Source organism: Etheostoma spectabile, chromosome 1, assembly GCF_008692095.1.
Source record: "Etheostoma spectabile isolate EspeVRDwgs_2016 chromosome 1, UIUC_Espe_1.0, whole genome shotgun sequence".
NCBI classification, from domain to species: Eukaryota; Metazoa; Chordata; class Actinopteri; order Perciformes; family Percidae; genus Etheostoma; species Etheostoma spectabile.
In genome coordinates this window covers 19,204,834-19,226,378 of record NC_045733.1, presented here as the reverse complement: position 1 = coordinate 19,226,378, position 21,545 = coordinate 19,204,834, and the positions used below count along the sequence as shown (strand labels likewise).

Genomic DNA, 21,545 nt, shown 5'->3' with positions numbered 1-21,545 from the left:
TGTTAAGAGGCACAAAGGCACTCTAAAACTTGCCCCGTTAACTGCCGTTTTAGCTCAGAGGAAGCTCGTAAACGTAGCTGCAGCTGCTCCGTGTTGCATGCACCAATTCAAGTCGGGTTTTTTCCAATTGAAAGTACTTGCATATTTATCAAAATTAACATAAAAAATGGCTGGCATTGTCCTTTAAAAATTTGTTTTTGCAAATATAGCATTTTTGCCCTCGTCCACTTTGGCAAAATGTGTGCAAACATTTACATTTAAAGCCACTGGAGGCAAATTTGTGATTTTAGGATATATAAATAAAACTGACAACTTTAAAAACAAAACTCACACACTCACACCCACACACACACGGTCTCAAATTACAACGTCCTGATGTATTCAATATGCATGCCCTGTTAAAAGGAACTGATATTTTCAGAGCTGCATGACTACCAAGAATCAAACACCTCAAACAGTCTTAAAGGAGAACGGATTCTTGATTCTCATTCTTACTTCTCCAGCTGAGACCGTAAAGTGCAAAACTTGGGCTGATGAGCATGTTGAAGACATGCTGAGGGGGTGTTCAGTTGTTGTTCTGTAGTTTGAATGTCATACCCTAGTTTTGAAGTGGAAACTTAGTTGGGTTTGAGTCTTTGTAGTTGCGATCGGCGTGGTACTTTCATTAGCTAGGCTAGCGGCTCTTCTTCTGCTTCCTCCCCGCCCTCCTTGCTTGCTGCGGCCGACAACAATCAACGAACGCCCTCCGGTTTATTTCCCTCTCACAATAGGTAATTGAGCACTGTAGTGTTTCTGACCATATTAGTAACTTGTAGTAACTGTAAATACATGGAAACGGACCTAATTATGTTTGCGTCTTTTACAATAAAATAGTGTTACATACGGCTAGCTGTAGTCTCGCGCTGCAGTAGCCCCTTTTTGCTGACGCCGATTCGGCTCATTTGTTTTCTGTCAGCTCCGTGTAGATAGTGAACGTCTCTTCTCCGCCGCTTTAAATGTCGTCCATAAAAAGAGGAATAGGATCGGTACGGAGAGAGCAGATATGCTCCAGTTTGTTAAGCACAACATTTGTCTGCTTCCAATGCCCGGGACGGCCAGGGGTTAGGGCTAGTTAGTTAGTTAGTTACTGCCATATTTTGCACACTGGTAAAAGGTGCCCAATATCAATCACTTCTGAAATTAAATCACAAAAGGTGAAAAAATGCATTTTGTAAAATAGTTTATATTTGATTATCATAAAAATGTATTTTCTATACAGAGATATCGACATCGGTAAATATTGGTAGCGGCCATAACAGAAATATCAATATCGGTTATCGGCCACAATATTCACATTGGTGCAGCACTATAAAAAGACATTTCATTTGACTCTGTCTTGGCCTGTATGAGTCCTCAAAGAGCAGTAACATCATTATGTGCATTGCTTAATTAACCTTAACTATTGAACATTAAATCCAAGAAATAGTTTGCATTCTTAAAATGTATACCGCATTACACCTTCATTCCTTTTGCCTCCTGAAAATTTGCACTTATAATTTAACGGAAGAGCGCTAATCTCAAAACGTATAATTGGCCACAAACCATGTGTAAAAATACCATTGTATATTTTAAACAATCACATGCTGTCATTCTGTTCTACATAACTGCCCATCTCTACTGTGAGGATATCCCACTGATTTGAATTAAACTCATTCTGCATGAACAAGAAATGTGTCTGTGAAATATTACTGAAGATGCATTCAGAATTGTTGTGACTACAATAAATAATCTCACATCTGTGTCACATCACCAATATTCTTTACGGTGAAAACATTTTAATTTCATATAGTTCTAGTCCCACTAGAAATGATGAAGCAGGAAGTAGACGTAAAGACAGTATTATTTTCGCAGTGCTGTTATAATATCCAAGTGAAATGCGGAGAAAGCATCAAAGAATACACATTACTGTTTAATCCCTGGCACAAAGTCAAAGCAGCAAGGCAGACTGACAAAAAGTGGCAAAAGGCCGGTAATCAAAAAGTAAACATCGCAGGAGTTTAGGATAGTTGATTTAATTGGTTAATAGCTGGTTTGCAAATCCAGCACTATTCACTGGTACATCCAGTTAAGTAACATACTATGGTGGCATTGAAAATGTATTTAAGACTCCCAAAACCTTGATTACAGTACACAAATTCTGCCTGTCAAAATATCTTGAGAAACTAAGATGCTTGTAGCTTATTAGCATCTATTAAAAAAGACTCATCTGTTGACATCTTTTCATTTTTACAGATACATAAAGGCTCTGAGTGGAGTGATTAACCTTCAGTGAAAAGATCAGCATGAGAGGGGGGCCTGCCAATGATGCAGACTCCTACTGTGGCAACGCCAGCCAACAGCTGCCTCTCTCTCCTTAAAGCCAGCTCTTATAAACTATAACTGCTGGGAGTTTAGATTATCCAGTTTTCCTTCTCTATCAATTCATAGAGACACCGCATTTATATATACACACACGGCAGCTGTGTGCATCCACATCCATGACAATGATCTAATTTTTTCAGACTAAAAGAAAAAGCTTTAAAAAAAAAATCCAAATACTGCGTGATCAGCAGAAATGTATAGCTTCATATATTGCTTCAATTTTGTAAAGACAACTTATAGCTTACTTGAACATTACTAAGGTAGTCTACATTCTGTTGTAATTAACTGTACAGATGATGACAGAGCCAGTGACCACATCTTTGTCACGTCAATAATTACCAGCAAAATCTGCAAACAAGGATTAGAAAACGTTCTAATTTTATAAGAATGAAATGCAAATGCATTTAAACACAACACACAAAAAGAGTTACTTGAATGGAGATTTTCCTAAGTCGAGGTCTGTAAACAGTGAGTTTGTCCAGGCTTGCCTTTAGCAAAGTTCATGAACAGAACGCAAACTGTTTCATCCAAGCCTTTCTCAAGTGGAAAGGAAAGGAAGCAGTAATTTATTATGGATCCACATAGACCTAGTTTGAACAAATGTCCAGCAAGTAACATATATTTATAAAATAACTTCAAAAGTGGTTTCCACCACTCTCTTAAAGCCCTGTGCTATTTCGTGAGAAATTACCCCAACCGATTATTTAAATAGATGAAGGGTAACTGAATACTCTATTGATTCAATAATAAGCCATCTATGCAGTTGAGGAAGGAACATTTGCATTGAGACTACCGTATCTAACAGTGTGTGTATTTGACCATGAGCAAAGAACATTTGCACATTGGGAGGTAACTACAATTGAACCTGACGTATCGTTACACCTGACACAATCAGAATAACTTGCACCAGTTAGCTTCAACACAACTCTGCCCACGGAGACCAGGGTGAGGGGCCTTGGTTAAATGCATTTCATATTCTGTGCCATCCTGTCTTTGCATCCGTTACCTTGCACTGAGAAGCAGCTGTAACCTACGGCTGTAACACTTTGTACGTGAGGAAGTGTTCTGTAGAGGCAGCTGAGTCTTACCTAAAGATGACCGATCCTTTGTAAGCGGGCCCTCCGATTAAATCAAAACAAGGAAGCGAATTGTACGCCAACGTTTCCTGGACAAAGCCTAACATTAGTGATGGTCACATCGATTAACTAGCCGTTAGCCAAGTTAGCTTTCCAGCTTGCCAAAAGAAAACCTGACTGACCAGCCACGAAGCTAACGTTAGCCAAACATGATTTAGCCATGATGACTGCTCTGGTTTAAAATGTATTCAGCTACAAATCGCTTCACAGACATGTTCTTATTAATCATGGTATCGGGCCACATAAGCAACCCGACTCGTTGTTTGTCGTTAACGCCTTAGCTGGTGGCTAGCTGACAGCTGGACCGAGCGCAACAAGGAAATTAGCTCCGTTAGCAACGAAAATATGAGCTAGCTAACAACCAAAAGCTTAGCTACTATCAAATGTTGGTTTGCTAGCTCATCGCAAACTCACACAACAGTCGTACCTTCGCTGTGGTTAATCCAGACGTTCAGGATACGGCTTGTGTATTTTGTCAAGCCAAAATGTACACGACTGCCCGAGCGGAGCTTAATGTCACGTTAAAGCTTTTTGGTGTTACTTGTTGTGAGTGATGGTTCACGCTAACAGCGGAGTCTCGTTAGTTAGCGGCTCTCTCCTTCTTCGCTGCTTGTGAAAGGTTCGAACCCACCGGATGTACAAAGACGGCACCGCCCGCTTCACAACGCACACTTTCCGGGTCAGTGCTGATACAGGCTAATTTTTCATTTACTGTCTATGGCTAATTTAGACATTATGTTTAACTATTCAAAGTAGCTTGAACCACACTTAGTGGTGGAGAGAGTACACTTCAAATGATGTTATTTTAAGGTGCCTTGCTTGAGTATAGTAGAGGAAGTCTTCAGATCTTTTACTAAACGTTTCCTACTAATACCACACTGTTAAAAATGCTCTGTTACAAGTAAAAGGCCTGCATTGATTTTTTTTTTTTTAAGTAAAAATATAATCAGAAAAAATATATTAAAGTATTAAATGTATTCAAATATTAAAAGTAAAAGTACTCAAGGCAGAAAATCCCCCTTGTGACTGTTGTACTATTAATACAATATGTCAGATTATTATTTCTCATGCTTAATGTTAAAGCAGGATGTAGTTGGTGGAGGTAGAGCTAACTTTTGTATAGGGCTGCAACTAATTATTATTTTTATTATGGATTAACCTGCGGGTTTTTTTTCCATTAATTGATTGACTGTTCTCTTGAAGGTGCGCTAAGCGATGTTGGGTGACGTTACGTCTTGTTGAGGTACGTCTTGTTGACGTTCAAAGTATCAAACAAAAAAAAAAGCTTGTTCGCCCCTCCCTTCTCCTCATCCTGTCCCCTAATAATTTTTTATAAATTTTTTTTTTATCTGTTTATTGATCCCCTATGGGGAGATTACAATTTACTCTGTGTCCACACTTGGTTAGTTTACACACACAGTACTGAACTACACACACGCTCAGGATCTGCACATGCACTAATGGAGAGATGTCAGAGTGAGTGGGCTGCCAGCTGAACCAGCGCCCTGAGCGGGTGGGGGGTCACGGTGCCTTGCTCAACAGGAGTTGAAGTGGCATCTCTCCAGCCAGGGGACTTGAACCAGTGACCCTCCGGTTCCCAACCCAACTCCCTACGGACTGAGCTACTGCCACCCAGTACAATACATCCAGGCTTTCCCTCCTTTCTGTGCTTCTGCGCGCTAACCCCCCAACCCCTACCACAAAATCCTTCTTGTCGGTTACTGGCTGGAACGCTGGAACGCTGGAACACTGTTTGTGTATGTTTCATGGTGCAGGTAGGCACAGTTTGTTTTCGTTGCCGTTTGTAGACCCTGGGATGTCTACAGAGACCGCAGTTTTTTACAGTGTGTTCTGGGGACATGGGACAGGCAGCTCGCGGATAGTGAGATGTTTGCTGTATGTGACAAAAAATTGTGTAGTGTAAAAACGCGTGACATTGTTTAGAGCACCTTTAAATAGCGACAATTAACCAATTAAAATTTGTTTTGTCCAACCAACAGTAAAAACCTTAAAATTGTTACTTGCATTAAAATGATTAAAATAATTTAAAGGTAAATTGGCAAAACTTTACATTAGAGAAGTTCGAACCGTGTGTGTTTTTGTATAAAAAATGAGTTTGTATGTAAAAATGTTGCCCTTGTAGTCAAGTACAATATTTCCTTTAGAGATGTAGTGGAGTAGATGTACTGTACAGAGTGGTGGCATGTAAATGTTTTTACTACACTGCATTTATTTTAATAACTTTAGTTACTTTGCAGATTCAGATTATAATACCAAATATTATCAACAAATACTTATGAGTTATTACAAATAAAGATACCATTATTGATCCCTGGGGGTAAATTCACAAACTACTCAGCAGTTTATAAAGTTTTCCCCTCCTTTATCAGCTGCCATGTTGAAGTGATAGTAGTGATGTACAGATTAACTCAATAATTATAATCCAATAATATAACCATTCTGCATAATGAGTTAATACCTCTGTATTTAAGTATGTTTTGATACTAATACTTTTTATTGCCTTAGATATCATTTTGAATGCATTACTTAGTATTTAATAATACTCTACACTACGGTATTGCATTTTTTTCCCATCATCCATTCCTCACTGTTGCATCTGTGGTCCTTGAGAAGCCAAGTCATCTTTAATAGCTAAAAAAAAAGCAATAATTAATCGTTGTTTTATTGCCTTAATACATCATGATTATTTTCTAATTTTATGAAAATAGCTTATAAAAATTATTTTGAACTCATGTTTTAAAAGTAATTTGCAGAATATGAAGCATTACTTGGGGTGTTGACATTACTTTTCTACAACCACTAACTATTGAGTCAATTTGGATTTCTGTTATCAAAGTCTTATGACAGTTTGTTGAGGTCTAAAAAGAAGTTTATGTCAAACAACCAATGTCACAATGCAAAGTCCATTTAGTAGCTGTTCTGAAGCTTTCAATCATATCACATGAACCTCATTAGCAGATGTAGTCATGAAATTGTAAATGTTTAAGTAAAAAAAATAAAAATTGGAGCATTTTAAGGACTAGCTAGCTTTAAAAATTGAGTTCCAGAGTTAATTAAATATGAAAAAGGGGCTTGGAAGTGCCTTTTCCGGAAATTACTAAATTAATATTATAGTCTGAGAGTTTGGGGTATGCTATGTGGATCTGCAGTGTCACAAAATTTTGGGAAGGATTCAGACAGTTCAGGTGTAGTTTTCAACCAACATCCAAGTCATTAACTTAATAATACCTAATATTTCTGAAAAAGACACACATTGATTGTCATTGCAAGAGGGCCTATGTTGTTTTTCTAATTTATCCATGCTACTTAAGTGAAATGGGAAATCCCACCAAATACAAAAAAAAAAGATTAAAACCAGGGCCCCAAAGCTTAACCAATAATATTTATTTTGTACATCTTTTTAGTGTTTCCAGGAAAATGTGTGCCAATGCAAGGTGGTTACAAAAATAAAGTACATTCTTACGTAAAGATGACACGAAAGAAAAACTACTCCAAAGTACTACAAATGCTGAATAAGAAAATAAGGGACCATATCACTTGAATGTCTGCGCTTTTTTGTCATCGTTAAACTAATTTATCAAAAAATGTATGGTCACTAATCATATCTGACAGTCATTTTATGATTCAATTAAAGTACTGTACATGTGTACATACATGTCAATCGTCATTTATAGACAGTAAACAATCTCTGCAGCAGTTCCAGATGAGTTTGTGCCTCAATCTCTGATACAAGAAATCTAAGTACTTAAAACTGTTGTGGCAGAAATTGATTCATATAATAAACATGATTCTAACAAATACATAATTGTAGAAAATACCAACAAAAGCAGTGATTACATTTTCCCAACTTGCACTCATTGTAACTTTAGATGTCTTTTATCACATTGTAACAACTGTGACAAGCCTGTAACCTTGTCAAATCTGAGTTTGAATATGACTTCTATGATCTAATATGCATTGTGTGATACATTAACAATGTGCTAATACTCCTGGTAAATGAGCTCAGTAATCAATAGTGGCATTTTATTCAAAAACAGCTTTTCCAACTGTACAATGCATTTTAGTGCATCAAAACATTATCTGACATGCATCCATCAACATAAGCTGTTAAGAGACTGGAATGACTTACATACGTCTATCTTATAATGTAAACTATAGACAAGGTTACGCTAGGGCAGTACCTCAGTGTTTACACTTTATTAAAGTTTAAGCAAGAAACATCAATATACACCCCTTTGACAGAATGTATGTTTTCCAAATCGTAAGACCAGATTAATCTCCTGATTTATACCATCTTTCAGTCAGGAACATAAACAAGGAATTATGCCAAAGAAATGTTGTGTAAATACGGCTGCTTGTTATATCAAAGAACTGTACAAGGTAAGAGAATACACTATGATTAAAAAGACAAAAGAGAAAAAAATGGATGGAAGTTTCTTGTGTGTTTCACAATTGTCCTCTCAGTTTGTGGTCAAGAGGTAAAGTGTTCAAAAAAGGCAGTTGGGTCTTTAAAAAGTCTACCTCTTCATTAAGCTATTGCTTTTGCCTCAGGCAGGAACGCCTCCCAAAACTTTACAAGCTGGAGAAAAAAAAGAAGAAAAAAAAAAGCACTTACAATAAATACTAATTATAATCAATATTTAAAAGTCAGTGTCATAATACAAATAATAAAAATGAAATGTTTAGTTAAAGGTACACTTTGGTACCCACAAATAAAGCAAAGCGTACAAAGTGTACATGATGAATATAATAATTGATATAATAAAATATTTACCCGTTGTTGAGACTGCAGCATTGCCTCCAAATATTTGACTATCTGGCTCCTGAAGTCCTTGGCTTTTTCTTTCTGAAAAGACAAAAGTGTCGCCACAACTTAAGCTCTTTAATGGAAAAGCCAGTTGTAAGAATTTCTAGCTAAACAGACTTCCAAGGTGCTTCGAGTAGGGAAATAGTCTGATAGTCTAACAGTTTTAATTGTGGCATTCCTCAGGGTCACCATACACTACCGGTCAAAAGTTTGGGGTCACTTAGAAATTTCCATTGTACTCCATTATAGACAGAATACCAGCTGAGATCAGTTGCATTGTTTTTTTAACCAGGGCAGCAGTTTTCAGATTACATTATGTGCTGACATAATTGAAAAAGGGTTCTCCAATGTTTTCTCAGTTAGTTTAAAAAAAAAAATGTATATCATATCAGATTAGTAAACAGAATGTGCCTTTGGAACATTGGATGAATGGTTGCTGATCATGGGCAATGTAGATATTGCATTAAAGATCAGCTTCCACTCAGATCAGCTGGTATTCTGTCTATAATGGAGTGGTATGGAAATGTGTAAGTGACCCCAAACTTTTGACCGGTAGTGTATATGAAATATACATCATTTAATAAAAAATCATATACATAGGATAAGCCCAACAGATTTCTTTTTTAAAAATATATGCGCTACCATGTACCTTAAAGCCAACTCACCATACTGGAGATGTGATGCCTTACAAATGTAGGATCTGGAAAGCTGTGACCTTTCTGTCTTTTACAGTTACTGTTAATACAGTTAATGAAGACACAATTTATGTCAAAACGTTAGTTGTGTTAAAAGCTCATACTATATCCACATGCTCCAGATCTCATCTGTCCAGATCCTACTCAGTTGTCCATTTTGTTGAGGCACCGCTTTAAGCTTTAGGTCGGCTGATGCATAACGGCTCCTTGTGAAATGTAATGTTCTTGATGATGACCCTAATAAAGGCGTCTAGACAAAACATGTTGGTCCTACAACAAAGTTGTTCTTTATACTTCAAGTGCTAATGGAAAAGTCAAGTCCAGGTCAACGATATAGTGAAAAAGTATTCACTTGCTCTTTTGAAGAAAGTCACATTAAATCTACTTTGAACAAAAGTTATAGTGAGACGATAAAAGATTCAACATTTTTACAACAATGATAAAAACATAAACATACCTCAAACCTGAGAACCTCCTTGCGCACAGTCATACCAATCCTGTCAAAATCTCTCTCGTGCTGAGTAACCCTCGCCTCCCACTGAGGACAATTGTGAAGGGGAAAACACAAAGCAATTCATGCCTTGAAATTTCACAATCAATCAATTGGACAAATAAATGAATACAATTTCGAGGAAATGTAGAATGTATGCACTAAAAACAGTAACTGCTCAGTGCTGCAGCAGCTGCGTGGTCACCGTGTCTGTTACCTCAGTGATCTCTTCTTTGGCCTGCTGGAGTTTGTCCGGCTTGTTTGCCCACAGCAGCTTGGCCTCGGCCTCTCTCTTCTTCTGGAGTGTGCTCTGAGCCTCCTGCCATCGCTGCCACGCCCGCACACGCTGGTCAAAACAGCCCTGTGAACAGTCAACACTTGATCAGGCCACTCACCAAACAGAGAAGAGACAGCACACTTCCATTAGAACTGTGACATACTGTAGACGTAATAAAAGTTTATTAAAGAGTACCCTTACTACAACATACAGTAAGAATTTTTTTAATGACAATTTCAGATCTTTTATCTTATCTTTCCTTCCTCCTAATGTAAAACATTTAGCAGCTGTAAACCTTTTTTTAGGATTACTTTGGGGCATTTTTAGGCCTTTATTTGACAAGAGAGCTGAAGACATGAAAGGGGAGACAGGGGGAATGACATGCAGCAAAGCGCCGCAGGTCGGAGCCAAACCTCCTTGTATGGGTGCCCCATAGCTGTAAACTTACGCGCATAGCACCCAGCAGGCGAATGTAGTCGGCCAGGAGCTCTGCAAAGATGAAGAAGTCACTGGCTGCCTGCTCCTGATGCAGCTGCTCCATCTTGTCCTCTACCTCAGCCAGCTGGGACAGGGCCCGCGACAAAGCTGTGTTGTCCTCAGAGTTTCCCAACATGGCCATACTTTTGGCAAATACTGCCGTGCTCCCACACAGCTCTGGGTATGGAAATGAAAACTTTTTTCAGTTTTCCCTTTTCACCCTAAAGAACCAGGGGTCTCCTTTATCAAACCGTGCTTAGGATCCTTAGTAAAAGTGCATGTACGGCCAAAAGCCAAAAATGGCGTAGGACGGGAAAAAAAATTCAGATTTATAAAACTGTGCGCACGCACATCTGTAAGCGAGGTCCCCTTTATAAAGGGCTGCGGATCGCCGGATCTGTGACGAAGTCGGGACGCAGTCAGTGGAAATACACACATTGACTTTAATGGAAACCTAATTACTCTGCCGCTGTTACGGAGCAGATCCGCAGCCGTTCCGCAACCGGTGGAAATTGGGAATTATCCCGCCCTGTACACGCCCATTTTTTACCATGAATAGTTAATGCACACTTGTAGTTTGTTTGATTTGGTCCGAATCAGTTGGTAAGTTAGTAAACTTACAGCGATTTGTTTTTGGTCGGTTTGGTTTCACACCTGGAAAAATCCAAGCATAACAAATTGGGTCATTACAAATCAGGCAAAAACGTCCAGCCCTCTAATTGGTTGGATATGCCGGGGGGGCGGGAGCAAGAAAGTAAATACAGGAAGAAGGTCCTGTGTTCTGGTCTATTGGTCAAACCAGCTCACTCCATTAAAATTATCAGACATTGTTTTGCAAGAGACGTTACTACGCCTGCTCTGGTCACCGAGACTTGGCTCTGCTCTGGTCACCGAGACTTGGCTCTGCTCTGGTCACCGAGACCGAGGCTCTGCTCTGGTCACCGAGACTTGGCTCTACTCTGGTCATCGAGACCGAGGCTCTGCCGGCATCTGTTTGCAATTTTAGCAGCTGCTTGTTTGGCAATACGAGTGACGGACAGCGAGCTTGACCGCAGTCTGTCACATCTACTGCAGTCAGATTCTCTGTGCTCACTCGGAAGGAATCACTGCACATGGGTAAGCACTGGTAATGACATTTTGAACATGTTTAGAGGCTAAAAACATGTTTTAAACTTGCCCTGTTTAAGCCTGTTGGGTGCTAACTCTAGCAGGAGGATAACACGGTGTAGGCAGCACCAATGGGTTTAGTTTTTCTCTCTACTGACAGACCACCAAATTTACATACAACAGAGCTACGTGTTGAATTCTCCTTTTAGCTCTCGCGCAGTTGTCACACTTAATGTCCTCGTTATCAGTTTGAACTTTGATACTGCTGCTGACAAAACCTGCATGATGAAAAGTGTTTTTGCCTTTTACACTTTATAATGCTGCGGTGATCCCCCTATGTGTAATGATGGCACTGGCTCTGCAGGAGGACTAACCCCAAATGGAAGAATCAGGAGAGAAAGGGACCATGACAATGACTGTCTACTACGACGATTTAAATTCCTTAAAGTTGGATCTACATGTACTGAATTGGGTCCAGTAGAGAGAGCACCACGCTGGAACCGTACCATCCCAGTCCAAATACAGGTCCTCGCAACTCTGGGGGCTGTTTAATATAAGTACAGTCTTCAACTTTATCACTAAGACTTGTTTGGATATAATATAGTTCAGGTTAAATCTTATGCCTGTAAGTCTGGTATATATCAAAGCTGTCTCCGAGTACCGTAATGGCTGTAGTCAGGTTTCCCTACACTGTGTGAAAACAGGCTGAAAGTATAATTCGATTTCCAGCAATTTTCGAGCATCTGAGAGTTTTTTGCTTTTTCTCTGCCAGTCTTCATGATTCGGCATCAAGAAAGAACAACTGCCAGGGTCATTAACATACTTAGCAGTATTCACAATGTGCTTTGCATTGACTATTTATAGATAGTGTTTACAGGGCAGAATAAGAGGCTGATTCACATTCACACACTTGTGGGTAATCTGTGATTTATAAAGGAGACCTTGCTTACAGATGTGAACGCGCATGGTTTAATAAATATGAACTTTGTGGTGTACGCTATTTTTGACTGTATGTACACTTTTAGTAAGGATCCTGCGCATGGTTTAATAAATGAGACCACAAGACTGTACTCTTCTGTTTCCTCATTTTTAAAAATTCGATGAGAAGAAATTGCGCCAGCAAAGACAAGTCAAGAAAGGAAGCCGTAGCTCACCCTTTCTGTGGTTGACCAGGGAGTCGACCACCGCCTGAAGCTTCCTTAACTGCTGCTCCTCGTTCTCCACCTCCTGGAACTTGTCCTCAAACCACTGAGACACACAGTAAAAAATATCAACAAAAATTCACAATCAAACGACCTCATCATGCCTAGAAAGGCCGGTCTTGCTAAAATTTCAAGTAAGGCAGTAACAAAAGCACGATGCATTGTGATTAAAATATAACAACCAATATAATAAAACCATGAATGATTAGTGGAGTTTCAGTTCAACTGAAAAATGTTCTTATTTTTCTCTACTATCAAACTTCTGGATATTATTTGCATCGCCGTTTAAATACTCTGGTGCCTCCACTGATCTATCAGTATATCCAACAATGGATTTTTACAATTCTATGGCAACATTCTAAAATGTATCGCCATGTGCAGGCCAGTTGCACATCAGTCTCCCAAAAACACGTCATCTGGAGTCCCCTTACAGTGTCAGACTCATTCATCTTGATGGTCATCTTGTTGACAGCATCTGATGCTTTATTGATCATTTTGAGGAAGCCAGCTCCACTCAGTGCCTGGGTCTCACTGCCCTGGGTTAGCTTCACACACACACACACACACACACACACACACACACACACACACACACAGTTATTCTCAATAATCTTAAAAAAGTATCCATGTTATTGCTACAAGAAATTATTTTTACATCATAAAATACCCACCTCCTCTTTCTCCAAGAACTCACGGACGTCAGGATCTTGTAGTAACGATGGGTGAGACACTACTCTCTGAAGATACCTACAAAAAAACATAGCGTCCCCAAAATAAATTGAGTTAAGAAGCAGTAGTGCCCAAAAACAAACAAAACATTCACACACACAAAAAAGGCATGGATAGAAATTTAGTTTAAAAAGGCCCGGTATGAATATTAACTATAATTTCATTAATAACGTTGCTGTACGGATCCTTGCCTCTCCAGAGCTGCTCTTCGTCTCTCCACAAACTCTACGGATGACGGGTCGTCCATCCCCACCTTTACTTTGGTCATTCCTGTTGGTCCAAATGACAGTCACAAAAGAGACAAAAAAAAAAGACCAAAACAAAAACCAAACACCTACTTAAGACCTACCTACAACACTTTTCTCGGGTGGTGGTGGAATGATGCAGCCGTGGAGCGACTGCTTAACTGACAGCTTCTCATAAAGACCCAGGAAGTCACTATAACGCCTCCTCACGGAGAAGGTTTTACTCCTGAACATGGCCAAGGAGGTCTGAAAGTAGAGACAGGTGCACAGAACTTGAAAAAGTAAATACTTAGAAGTAGTAGTGAAGACTTAGATATATTCACAGTTTTAGAAGCAAAGTCTAATATGTATATATATATATTTTTATGTATCAACACAAGCTTTACTACAGACCCTGGTGGATACTTTGTAGGCCACATATGCATTCATGCCATCTCCTAGTAGGACAGAAACATTGGAGATACATTAAAGATGAGAAATAATTACTGTAGTTTTCAGTCTGAAATGAATGTGTCAGTGGATTTAAAGGCTGAATTAAAATAAGCTAAATATGCAATGTTATAATTCTTCGGCTATTTCACAAATAATAACATGTGAATACACTAAGAAATTATAGATAGCTGTATCATAGTTTTACAAACAAAAGTATGAAAAAAAAAAAAGACTGACCAATTTTCTCAGGGTTGGTGACTGCAACATCCACATCAAAACTATCCTTGTCTTCTTCCTCCTCCAACTGTAATTAACGAGAAGAACACAACAGGTTGTAACAGACCGGTTAGCTGGTGATTACACAGTAGGCATTCCAAAAGCATTGGTCTATATCGACGATGTTCCGGCGCCACTGGAAATTCTGCGGGATGTCCCTCTTTTAAGGCCGGCTGTCGCACACCTTCCACTTTCTTTGTGTGTGTGTGTGTGTGTGTGTGTGTGTGTGTGGTGTGTGTGTGTGTGTGTTGTGTGTGTATATATATATATATATATATATATATATATATATATACACACACTCACCGGCCACTTTTTAGGTACCCCATGCTGTAACGGGTTGGACCCCCTTTTGCCTTCAGAACTGCCTCAATTCTTGTGGCATAGATTCAACAAGGTGCTGGAAGCATTTCCAGGGAGTTTGGTCCATATTGACATGATGGCATCACACAAGTTGCCGCAGATTTGTCGGCTGCACATCCATGATGCGAATCTCCCGTTACCACATCCCAAAGATGCTCATTGGATTGAGATCTGGTGACTGTGGAGGCCATTTGAGTACAGCGAACTCATTGTCATGTTCAGAAACCAGTCTGTGATGATTCCAGCTTATGACATGGCGATTATCTGCTGAAAGTAGCCATCAGAAGTTGGGTACATTATGGTCATAAAGGGATGGACATGGTCAGCAACAATACTCAGGTAGGCTGTGGCGTTGCAACGATGCTCAATTGGTACCAGGGGCCCAAAGAGTGCAAGAAAATATTCCCCACACCATGACACCACCACCACAGCCTGAACCGTTGATACAAGGCAGGATGGATCCATGCTTTCATGTTGTAGACGCAAATTCTGACCACCCTCCGACTGTCGCAGCGAATCAAGAGACTCATCAGACCAGGCAACGTTTTTCCAATCTTCTATTGTCCAATTTCGATGAGCTTGGCAAATTGTAGTCTCAGTTTCCTGTTCTTAGCTGAAAGGAGTGGCACCGATGTGGTCTTCTGCTGCTGTAGCCCATCTGCCTCAAAGTTCGACGTACTGTGCGTTCAGAGATGTCTTCTGCCACATTGGTTGTAACGGGTGGTATTGAGTCACTGTTGCCCTTCTATCAGCTCGAACCAGTCTGGCCATTCTCCCTGACCTCTGGCATCAACAAGGCATTTCCGCCCACAGAACGCCGTCCACTGGATGTTTTTTTTCTTTTTCGGACCTTCTCTGTAAACCCTAGAGATGGTTGTGCGTGAAAATCCCAGTAGATTAGCAGTTTCTGAAATACTCAGACCAGCTTCTGGCACCAACAATCATGCCACGTTCAAAGTCACTCAAATCACCTTTCTTCCCCATACTGATGCTCGGTTTGAACTGCAGGAGATTCTCTTGACCATGTCTACATGCCAAATGCACTGAGTTGCCGCCATGTGATTGGCTGCTTAGAAATTAAGTGTTAACACAGAGCAGTTGGACAGGTGTACCTATAAAGTGGCCGGTGAGATATATATATATATATATATATATATATATATATATATATATATATATATATTATATATTATATATATATTGGAGAAGGCTCCTTCACTTGTTTTCAACAATAACAGACGGATTAAAAGAGAAAGAGGGCCGCCGGTTAGCTCAGTTGGTAGATAAGAGGTTTACTCCTTGCCGCAGCGGGCCAGGTTCGACTCCAACCTGCGGCCCTTTCCTGCATGTCAGTCCCCCCCCCCCTCTCCCCTTTCATGTCTTCAGCCCCCCCCCAAAAAAAACAGAATTCTTATAAAAAAATTAAAAAAAAACGAAATAGGGACAAAGAGGGGAGCGTGAGTGACAGCTGACTCTTTATGAATGGGTCCAGCACGAGTCAAATCGCGGGTCAGTGGAGTTACACAAGTCTTGTGTATGAAATGTCTGTATCGTCAATGTGCTGCATTTTTTTGAACTATGATATTCTGGACATGGGTCACATCTCTCACCCTCGTCCAGCAGGCTCCGTCTCAACAAACTGAAGTAAGTTGCATTCAATGACTTCTTCTGTTTTTCGCCGTGGCGGCCGTGATAGCAGAAAAACAGCAGAAACAGTGGTACAAATACAGGTGCGCCTCTCATGCTTAACAATATACAGCTGTGTTAATAACAATTAAAACTGTGGACAAATGTCAGAAGTGTGGACCGGCGCTGTCGCCGCTGTGTGTCTCCATGTTGCTGGGGAGCCGTGTGTGAGTGAATGGGGGCGGGGGCGCACAGAGAGTAAGTGGAGCGATCCAAACACAGACACGGCTTTACAGAAGAAATGGGTCATATAACGCAACATTAAACCATATCGATAACAACATTGCTTCGTTCGTGGAGAAGCAGTGGATGCGAGGACGTTAGGTGCACCAGTGCGACCTGGGAAAAGCTTTGGTTGCACTCTAGAGCCCTGGTCTGAACGTACACATGTTCCACTAAAACAAGTTCCTTCCTGAGGCTATTTTGCAGAGACACCGTCATTATGTGCCCAAGACGATTGTAATTGGTTTAATGAAATGCCAACAAACCAGAGGTCTGGCAATGCGAGACTACAAAAGCATGCATTCTCAGTTACGCCATTCACCTGCTCCAAGGATGTGGGCTGCATGGCTGCAGGGCTCCGAGTGAAGGAAGAGGCTGGACGAGGGCCAGAGGAGGTGGAGAGCTCCTTCCGGGCAGAGCTGCCAGGCGTGTCTGTGCTCAGCTCAACATGTGCCTCTTCATCTATAAAGAAAAGAAACACATATGACTGAAGTGTACCTCAGACAGGATCACACAATATTTACCACACCCGATTTATCCAGTGCACTGCTGCTTTGTAAATGATTACTGTACAAAAGCTGCAGTTTACACTACATGACAAATATATTTTGACAACATCACAACTTCTTAATAAATGGTGTGTATACACATTCAATTCACTCACTACAAACACATTAATCCATACACAATAAAATTCCACAAAAACATATTTCAACCTCTTTTATTTTAAATATTTAGTTTTTTGTTGACTGAACAACAATAATGGTTTAATTGATGATCAGTAGCCTGTGGTTGCAGCCCCACTTCAAGCCCAAACTGAGAAGACATCATCTGTTAAGTGTTAGTACACCTTGTGATTAAAAAACTGAGCTTGATGTGTAAAATCAGTGAAATGCCCCTCTAAGACCTGCATAAAAACAGTCCACCGTGTCTTAGGCTTAAAATGCACATATTATGTAAAATGCCGTTTTCTGGGATTTGGGGTGTTATTTTGTGTCTCTGGTGCTTCCACACGCATACAAACTTGGGGAAAAACATCCATGCTGTTTTGAGTGAGATACAGGTTTCTGAATGTCCTCTGCATTCAGTCCCCACGTGAGCTGGTCCAAATCGGCAGGCCCATCTCTTCGGCCGAAACATTGGTGTCCTAGCCACTTTAGCTAATGCCACATCAGCAAGGTGTTTCTCCAACTTCTGTCAGTACAACGCAGGATTAGCCGGGAGACTTCTTCTAAACGAGGGCGCGCAGAAGACCTGCATCTAGCTACTGAGCATGTGCGACTCCCAACAAAGATGGGATAGAAGTGAGATGTCTCATTCTGTAGCTAAAACAGAGAGCTCAACATTCAGGGGGAAAACAGGATTTGCAGCAATATGCAGTACACCAAAAATATATATATATTTTTTTTTTTAATGAAACTATGTAAACCTTTTCAGGTACAACCTCTAAATACAATTATAAACCTGAAAATGAGCAATGTGGGAATTTTAAAATAAAATATTTCACAAGACTAAATTATTTTTCAGGAGCTGGAAGCAAAATGAGCGTAAAAGTGAGTGGGATAACATGGATATAAATTGTTGGTAGAAAATGTCTCCAAACCCTCAAACAGGTCGTTGTCATCATCAGAGTGAACTCCGTTGGATTTGACAGTCGTGCTGCTGGCCTCCTCCTCCTCACTGAACAGATCTGGGGGTTCTTCATTGACAGCTGACGGCTGAGACACTCCTCGACTCACAGCCATAGGGTTACTCTGACGACCAGACAGGAGAGACATGTTGGAAATGACACTACCAACACATGTACGTGAAATGTAATGCACATTTAGTTGTGATGGCATATCTCACTTTTTTCAGAATTTTTACAAACAATCCTTCAAACCGATCATTAACCGAGCAGATTCAATGTTCATCATGGAATAATCTGCTAATTATTTTCAGAAAGTAGTGAGAAATGTCATCATAACCCAGAACCCAAAGAGACATCTTCACAATGTTTGGTTTGGCCAACCAAATCCAACAGAATTCTAAATTAATCAAAAAAAATAAATAAAAATAATTAAAAGGAAAAGCAGCAAATTCTCACATTTGGGAGGTGGAACCATGAAATGTATTTTTTTTTTGCATGATAAATGACTATAAAAAAATATCAATTAATTAAAAAATTATATTTTCTGTCAATCGACTTGTCGATTAATCCACTAATTGTTTCAGCTGTACTATGTGTTGGGTAGAAGAATACACTCTTATGTTTTTCTAATGCAAAAATTCTAATTTGTAAAGTAACTAAAGCTGTCAAATATAAATAACGATATAACGTTAGTAGGACAGCAGTCACCGGGGGTATTCTTTCTGAATTGAGTGCACTTTTGACCTTTAACTTTAAATGCTTTAAATCATATGCTTTTGCTGATTTAATACTTTTGTACTTTTACTTAAGTAACATTTTCAGTGCAGGATTTTTACTTGTACAATAGCGTTCTGAGTACTTCTTCCAGCATCGGTAAATACACAAACAGAAGGGGTCACATGAAATGGGAGGAATTGTCTTGTCTCAGATTTACATACACGGATAAGACAATGGATGTGTGTGTTTAATTTAAATTTCTAACAAAAAAATATATATACGATCCATTGAACCGGCCACATTTATTTACCTAGGATGGCGAAGGTATGATCCGCCCTGCTCTCTCTCTGATTGGCTAAAACTCGTCGGTTAGGGTTAGACAAGAGGAACGAGACTGGTCAGGGTCCGGGTAAGAATGCCACGCAAAGCCAATCAGAGGCAGAGTAGGGCTGGACGAACCTTCGCCATCTTAGGGAGAAAAAAAATACACGCGAACCTAAAATTGAAACGGGGAAAGAAAGGCCAAAACTTACTAGTTACGAATACAACCTGCTTAAATTAACCTTGACTAACTTTATGAATTAATTTAGTTGCTTTTTATTCAAAACCTGACCTAATTTCTCCCCTCCCTGCCAGTGGCTCCAGGTTATTTTGGCTGCAGGTCAGATCAGATAAAGAGGCTGGCTCCCTGTCTCGCTTACTTAATGCACAAACACGGTATAATTCATAGGAATGAGCTGTAAACATATTTCACTGACGAATATGTCCTCTCCCTCGTCGCTGTCTCCATCTGCCATGTCAAAGGGTCTGGCTCCCGGCTCCTCAGTGGCAGGGAAAGGAGGAGGAATCCGATCTGAGCTGGCCTCCATATTCCGTGTTGTGAGTGGGACTGACGTAGCCGGAAGTAGCAGGGGCGCGGTAACGGCTGCAGCGACACTTTGTGGCCGCCGAGCAGAATGGCGTCTTAACTCGCTGTAACGTATATTATACCCACAGATTAACAAAGGGTTTCCTTTTTCATAAAAATGTCTGTAAAGTCTTTTTTAAGGCAAGGTTATGCAGGTCTGCCTACTTTGTAGGTGGGCCTGTGTTCATATGAAAACCTTTTGATGCTGTTAGTTGACGTAAAAACCGTTTTGATAAACACATTTTCATTTTAGAGGGAGGTATTTTATGTTTATTTGCAGTGGAAACTGCTGTTCTCTGGATTAACAGCTGTTAAGAAACAGCAACTAGAGACATTTAAATTTAGGAATAAACTGTGCTTTATAACAGAGATTACAGTACATAAACCCTTTTATTAACTGACCATACCTTCTTTCCTTGATACTTTTCCCAGTGTAGTGAAGCCATCTCATAAGCATAAACTTTTCTTTTTCACATAATACAAGTTGCCAAACGTATCAGAATAGCGAGAGAACACTTTTGTGCCAGCGTGTAGAAACGGACATTTTTACAGCATTTCCAGAAATCTTTGTTTACTTAAACTCAGCTGTCCATGTCAGCGTTTTAAAATGTCACTGTTTCTTCAAACGTGTTGCACATTAATTTAACATCACGCCATATTTTGTTCAGCTGCATCCACTTGAAATGTGAAATTAAAACCAACTCTTGACCAAATGCTGAGTGAGTCAGTTGCTTCAGCAACTCGAGCAGAAAGCCAGTTTTTGATGATAATAAGAAAACCAAAGCTGGAAACCGGATTAAACAGTTACTGGTTGACCAAACCTCCCCTTCATGATGCCGTGTACATCCAAACCTATGAAGAGGTTAGTCAGTCAATGTGGGAGTAGTCTGAAAAGAATAAAAACATAAGAAGTGGTTTAGAATATTTCAGATGTAAACTACTATTGTGAAATGGGATTTTAAGAATGTGTGATTGTGCAAACTATGACTCATTAACTGAAAAGTCTTTATCTGAAATACGACGTCTGTGTGCAAAAGAGACTTTAATTCTTTAACTACAGCTGTCCTTTTGTTTGGTTTTCTCATTCAGGCAATTTAAACCTAACCCAAAGAAATCATTGACTTTAGGGCTCGGCTAACAATTATTTTCATCATTAAATAATCTTGTGACATTTTCTCAAATCAATGAATTGATTATTTAATTTATAAAACCTTCAGAAAATAGTTAACATTTTGAATATTTAAAATGCTTATATTGTCTGAGCAACACCCAAAGATATTGGATTGTGTATTACTGATAACAACCTATGTCTGTACCCTTCCGCAATGGTGGAAGAAGTACACAGATCTTTATACCACAGTGTAGAAATACTCGTCAGAGTCCTACATTCAAAATCATACTTATGTTAAAGTACTTGTTAACATCAAAATATACTTTAAGTAAAAGTACTCATTATGCAGAACTGCACTTTTTAGACTCATGTCTATTAAATCCCTTGATTATTATTAATAAGGCATTAAAGCAAAACTAGTTAACTTTTTGTACCTTAAAATAATGTTTCCAAAATTGTTTCAGTGGTTCATCAACTTGTAACAGGCCCTTCTGCATTGGCTTTGCAGCCCTCTACCGGATATAACCGCACTTTGCCAGATTGGGTAGGGGATCTGTAGTTCCACTGAGACATAATGGGACAATTCTGCTTCCAACCTGTAGGGGGACCAAAGTA

The 21,545-nt window shown here is 39.6% G+C and overlaps 2 protein-coding genes across 7 annotated transcripts in view; both read right to left on the bottom strand.

The window, feature by feature from the left end:
• Positions 1 to 4,234, bottom strand: part of csnk1g1 (casein kinase 1, gamma 1) — a 49,057-nt gene extending 44,823 nt beyond the window's left edge. For 4 of the 6 annotated variants that reach the window (XM_032523579.1, XM_032523602.1, XM_032523610.1 and 1 more), the window contains exon 1: positions 3,964 to 4,234. The gene's annotated coding sequence lies outside the window, so the exon portion shown is untranslated. Of the gene's footprint in view, positions 1 to 3,406; positions 3,778 to 3,963 lie in introns of those variants that run through there. The other 2 variants (XM_032523588.1, XM_032523593.1) reach the window with 2 other exon arrangements.
• Positions 4,235 to 6,921: 2,687 nt separating this feature from the next.
• Positions 6,922 to 19,860, bottom strand: snx1b (sorting nexin 1b). Its single transcript, XM_032523520.1, has 15 exons — positions 19,671 to 19,860; positions 18,169 to 18,319; positions 16,888 to 17,027; positions 14,256 to 14,322; positions 13,980 to 14,023; positions 13,691 to 13,832; positions 13,533 to 13,611; positions 13,284 to 13,359; positions 13,044 to 13,157; positions 12,565 to 12,658; positions 10,275 to 10,480; positions 9,767 to 9,910; positions 9,517 to 9,597; positions 8,332 to 8,403; positions 6,922 to 8,136 (listed from the first exon to the last, which is right to left on the bottom strand). The coding sequence occupies exons 1-15, from the start codon at positions 19,779 to 19,781 to the stop codon at positions 8,086 to 8,088; spliced, it is 1,572 nt and encodes a 523-aa protein (XP_032379411.1). The 5' UTR covers positions 19,782 to 19,860; the 3' UTR covers positions 6,922 to 8,085.
• Positions 19,861 to 21,545: the final 1,685 nt, after the last annotated feature.

Bases quoted from the DNA above. Each gene is read 5' to 3' on its own strand.
- snx1b (XM_032523520.1), bottom strand. From the start codon at position 19,781: ATGGAGGCCAGCTCAGATCGGATTCCTCCTCCTTTCCCTGCCACTGAG. The intron at 9,911-10,274 runs GTAAGTTTACAG...GACTGTTCACAG, and splicing joins GCCTGCTGGGTGCTATGCGC to GGCTGTTTTGACCAGCGTGT. The intron at 9,598-9,766 runs GTAACAGACACG...AATTGTCCTCAG, and splicing joins CCAAAGAAGAGATCACTGAG to TGGGAGGCGAGGGTTACTCA.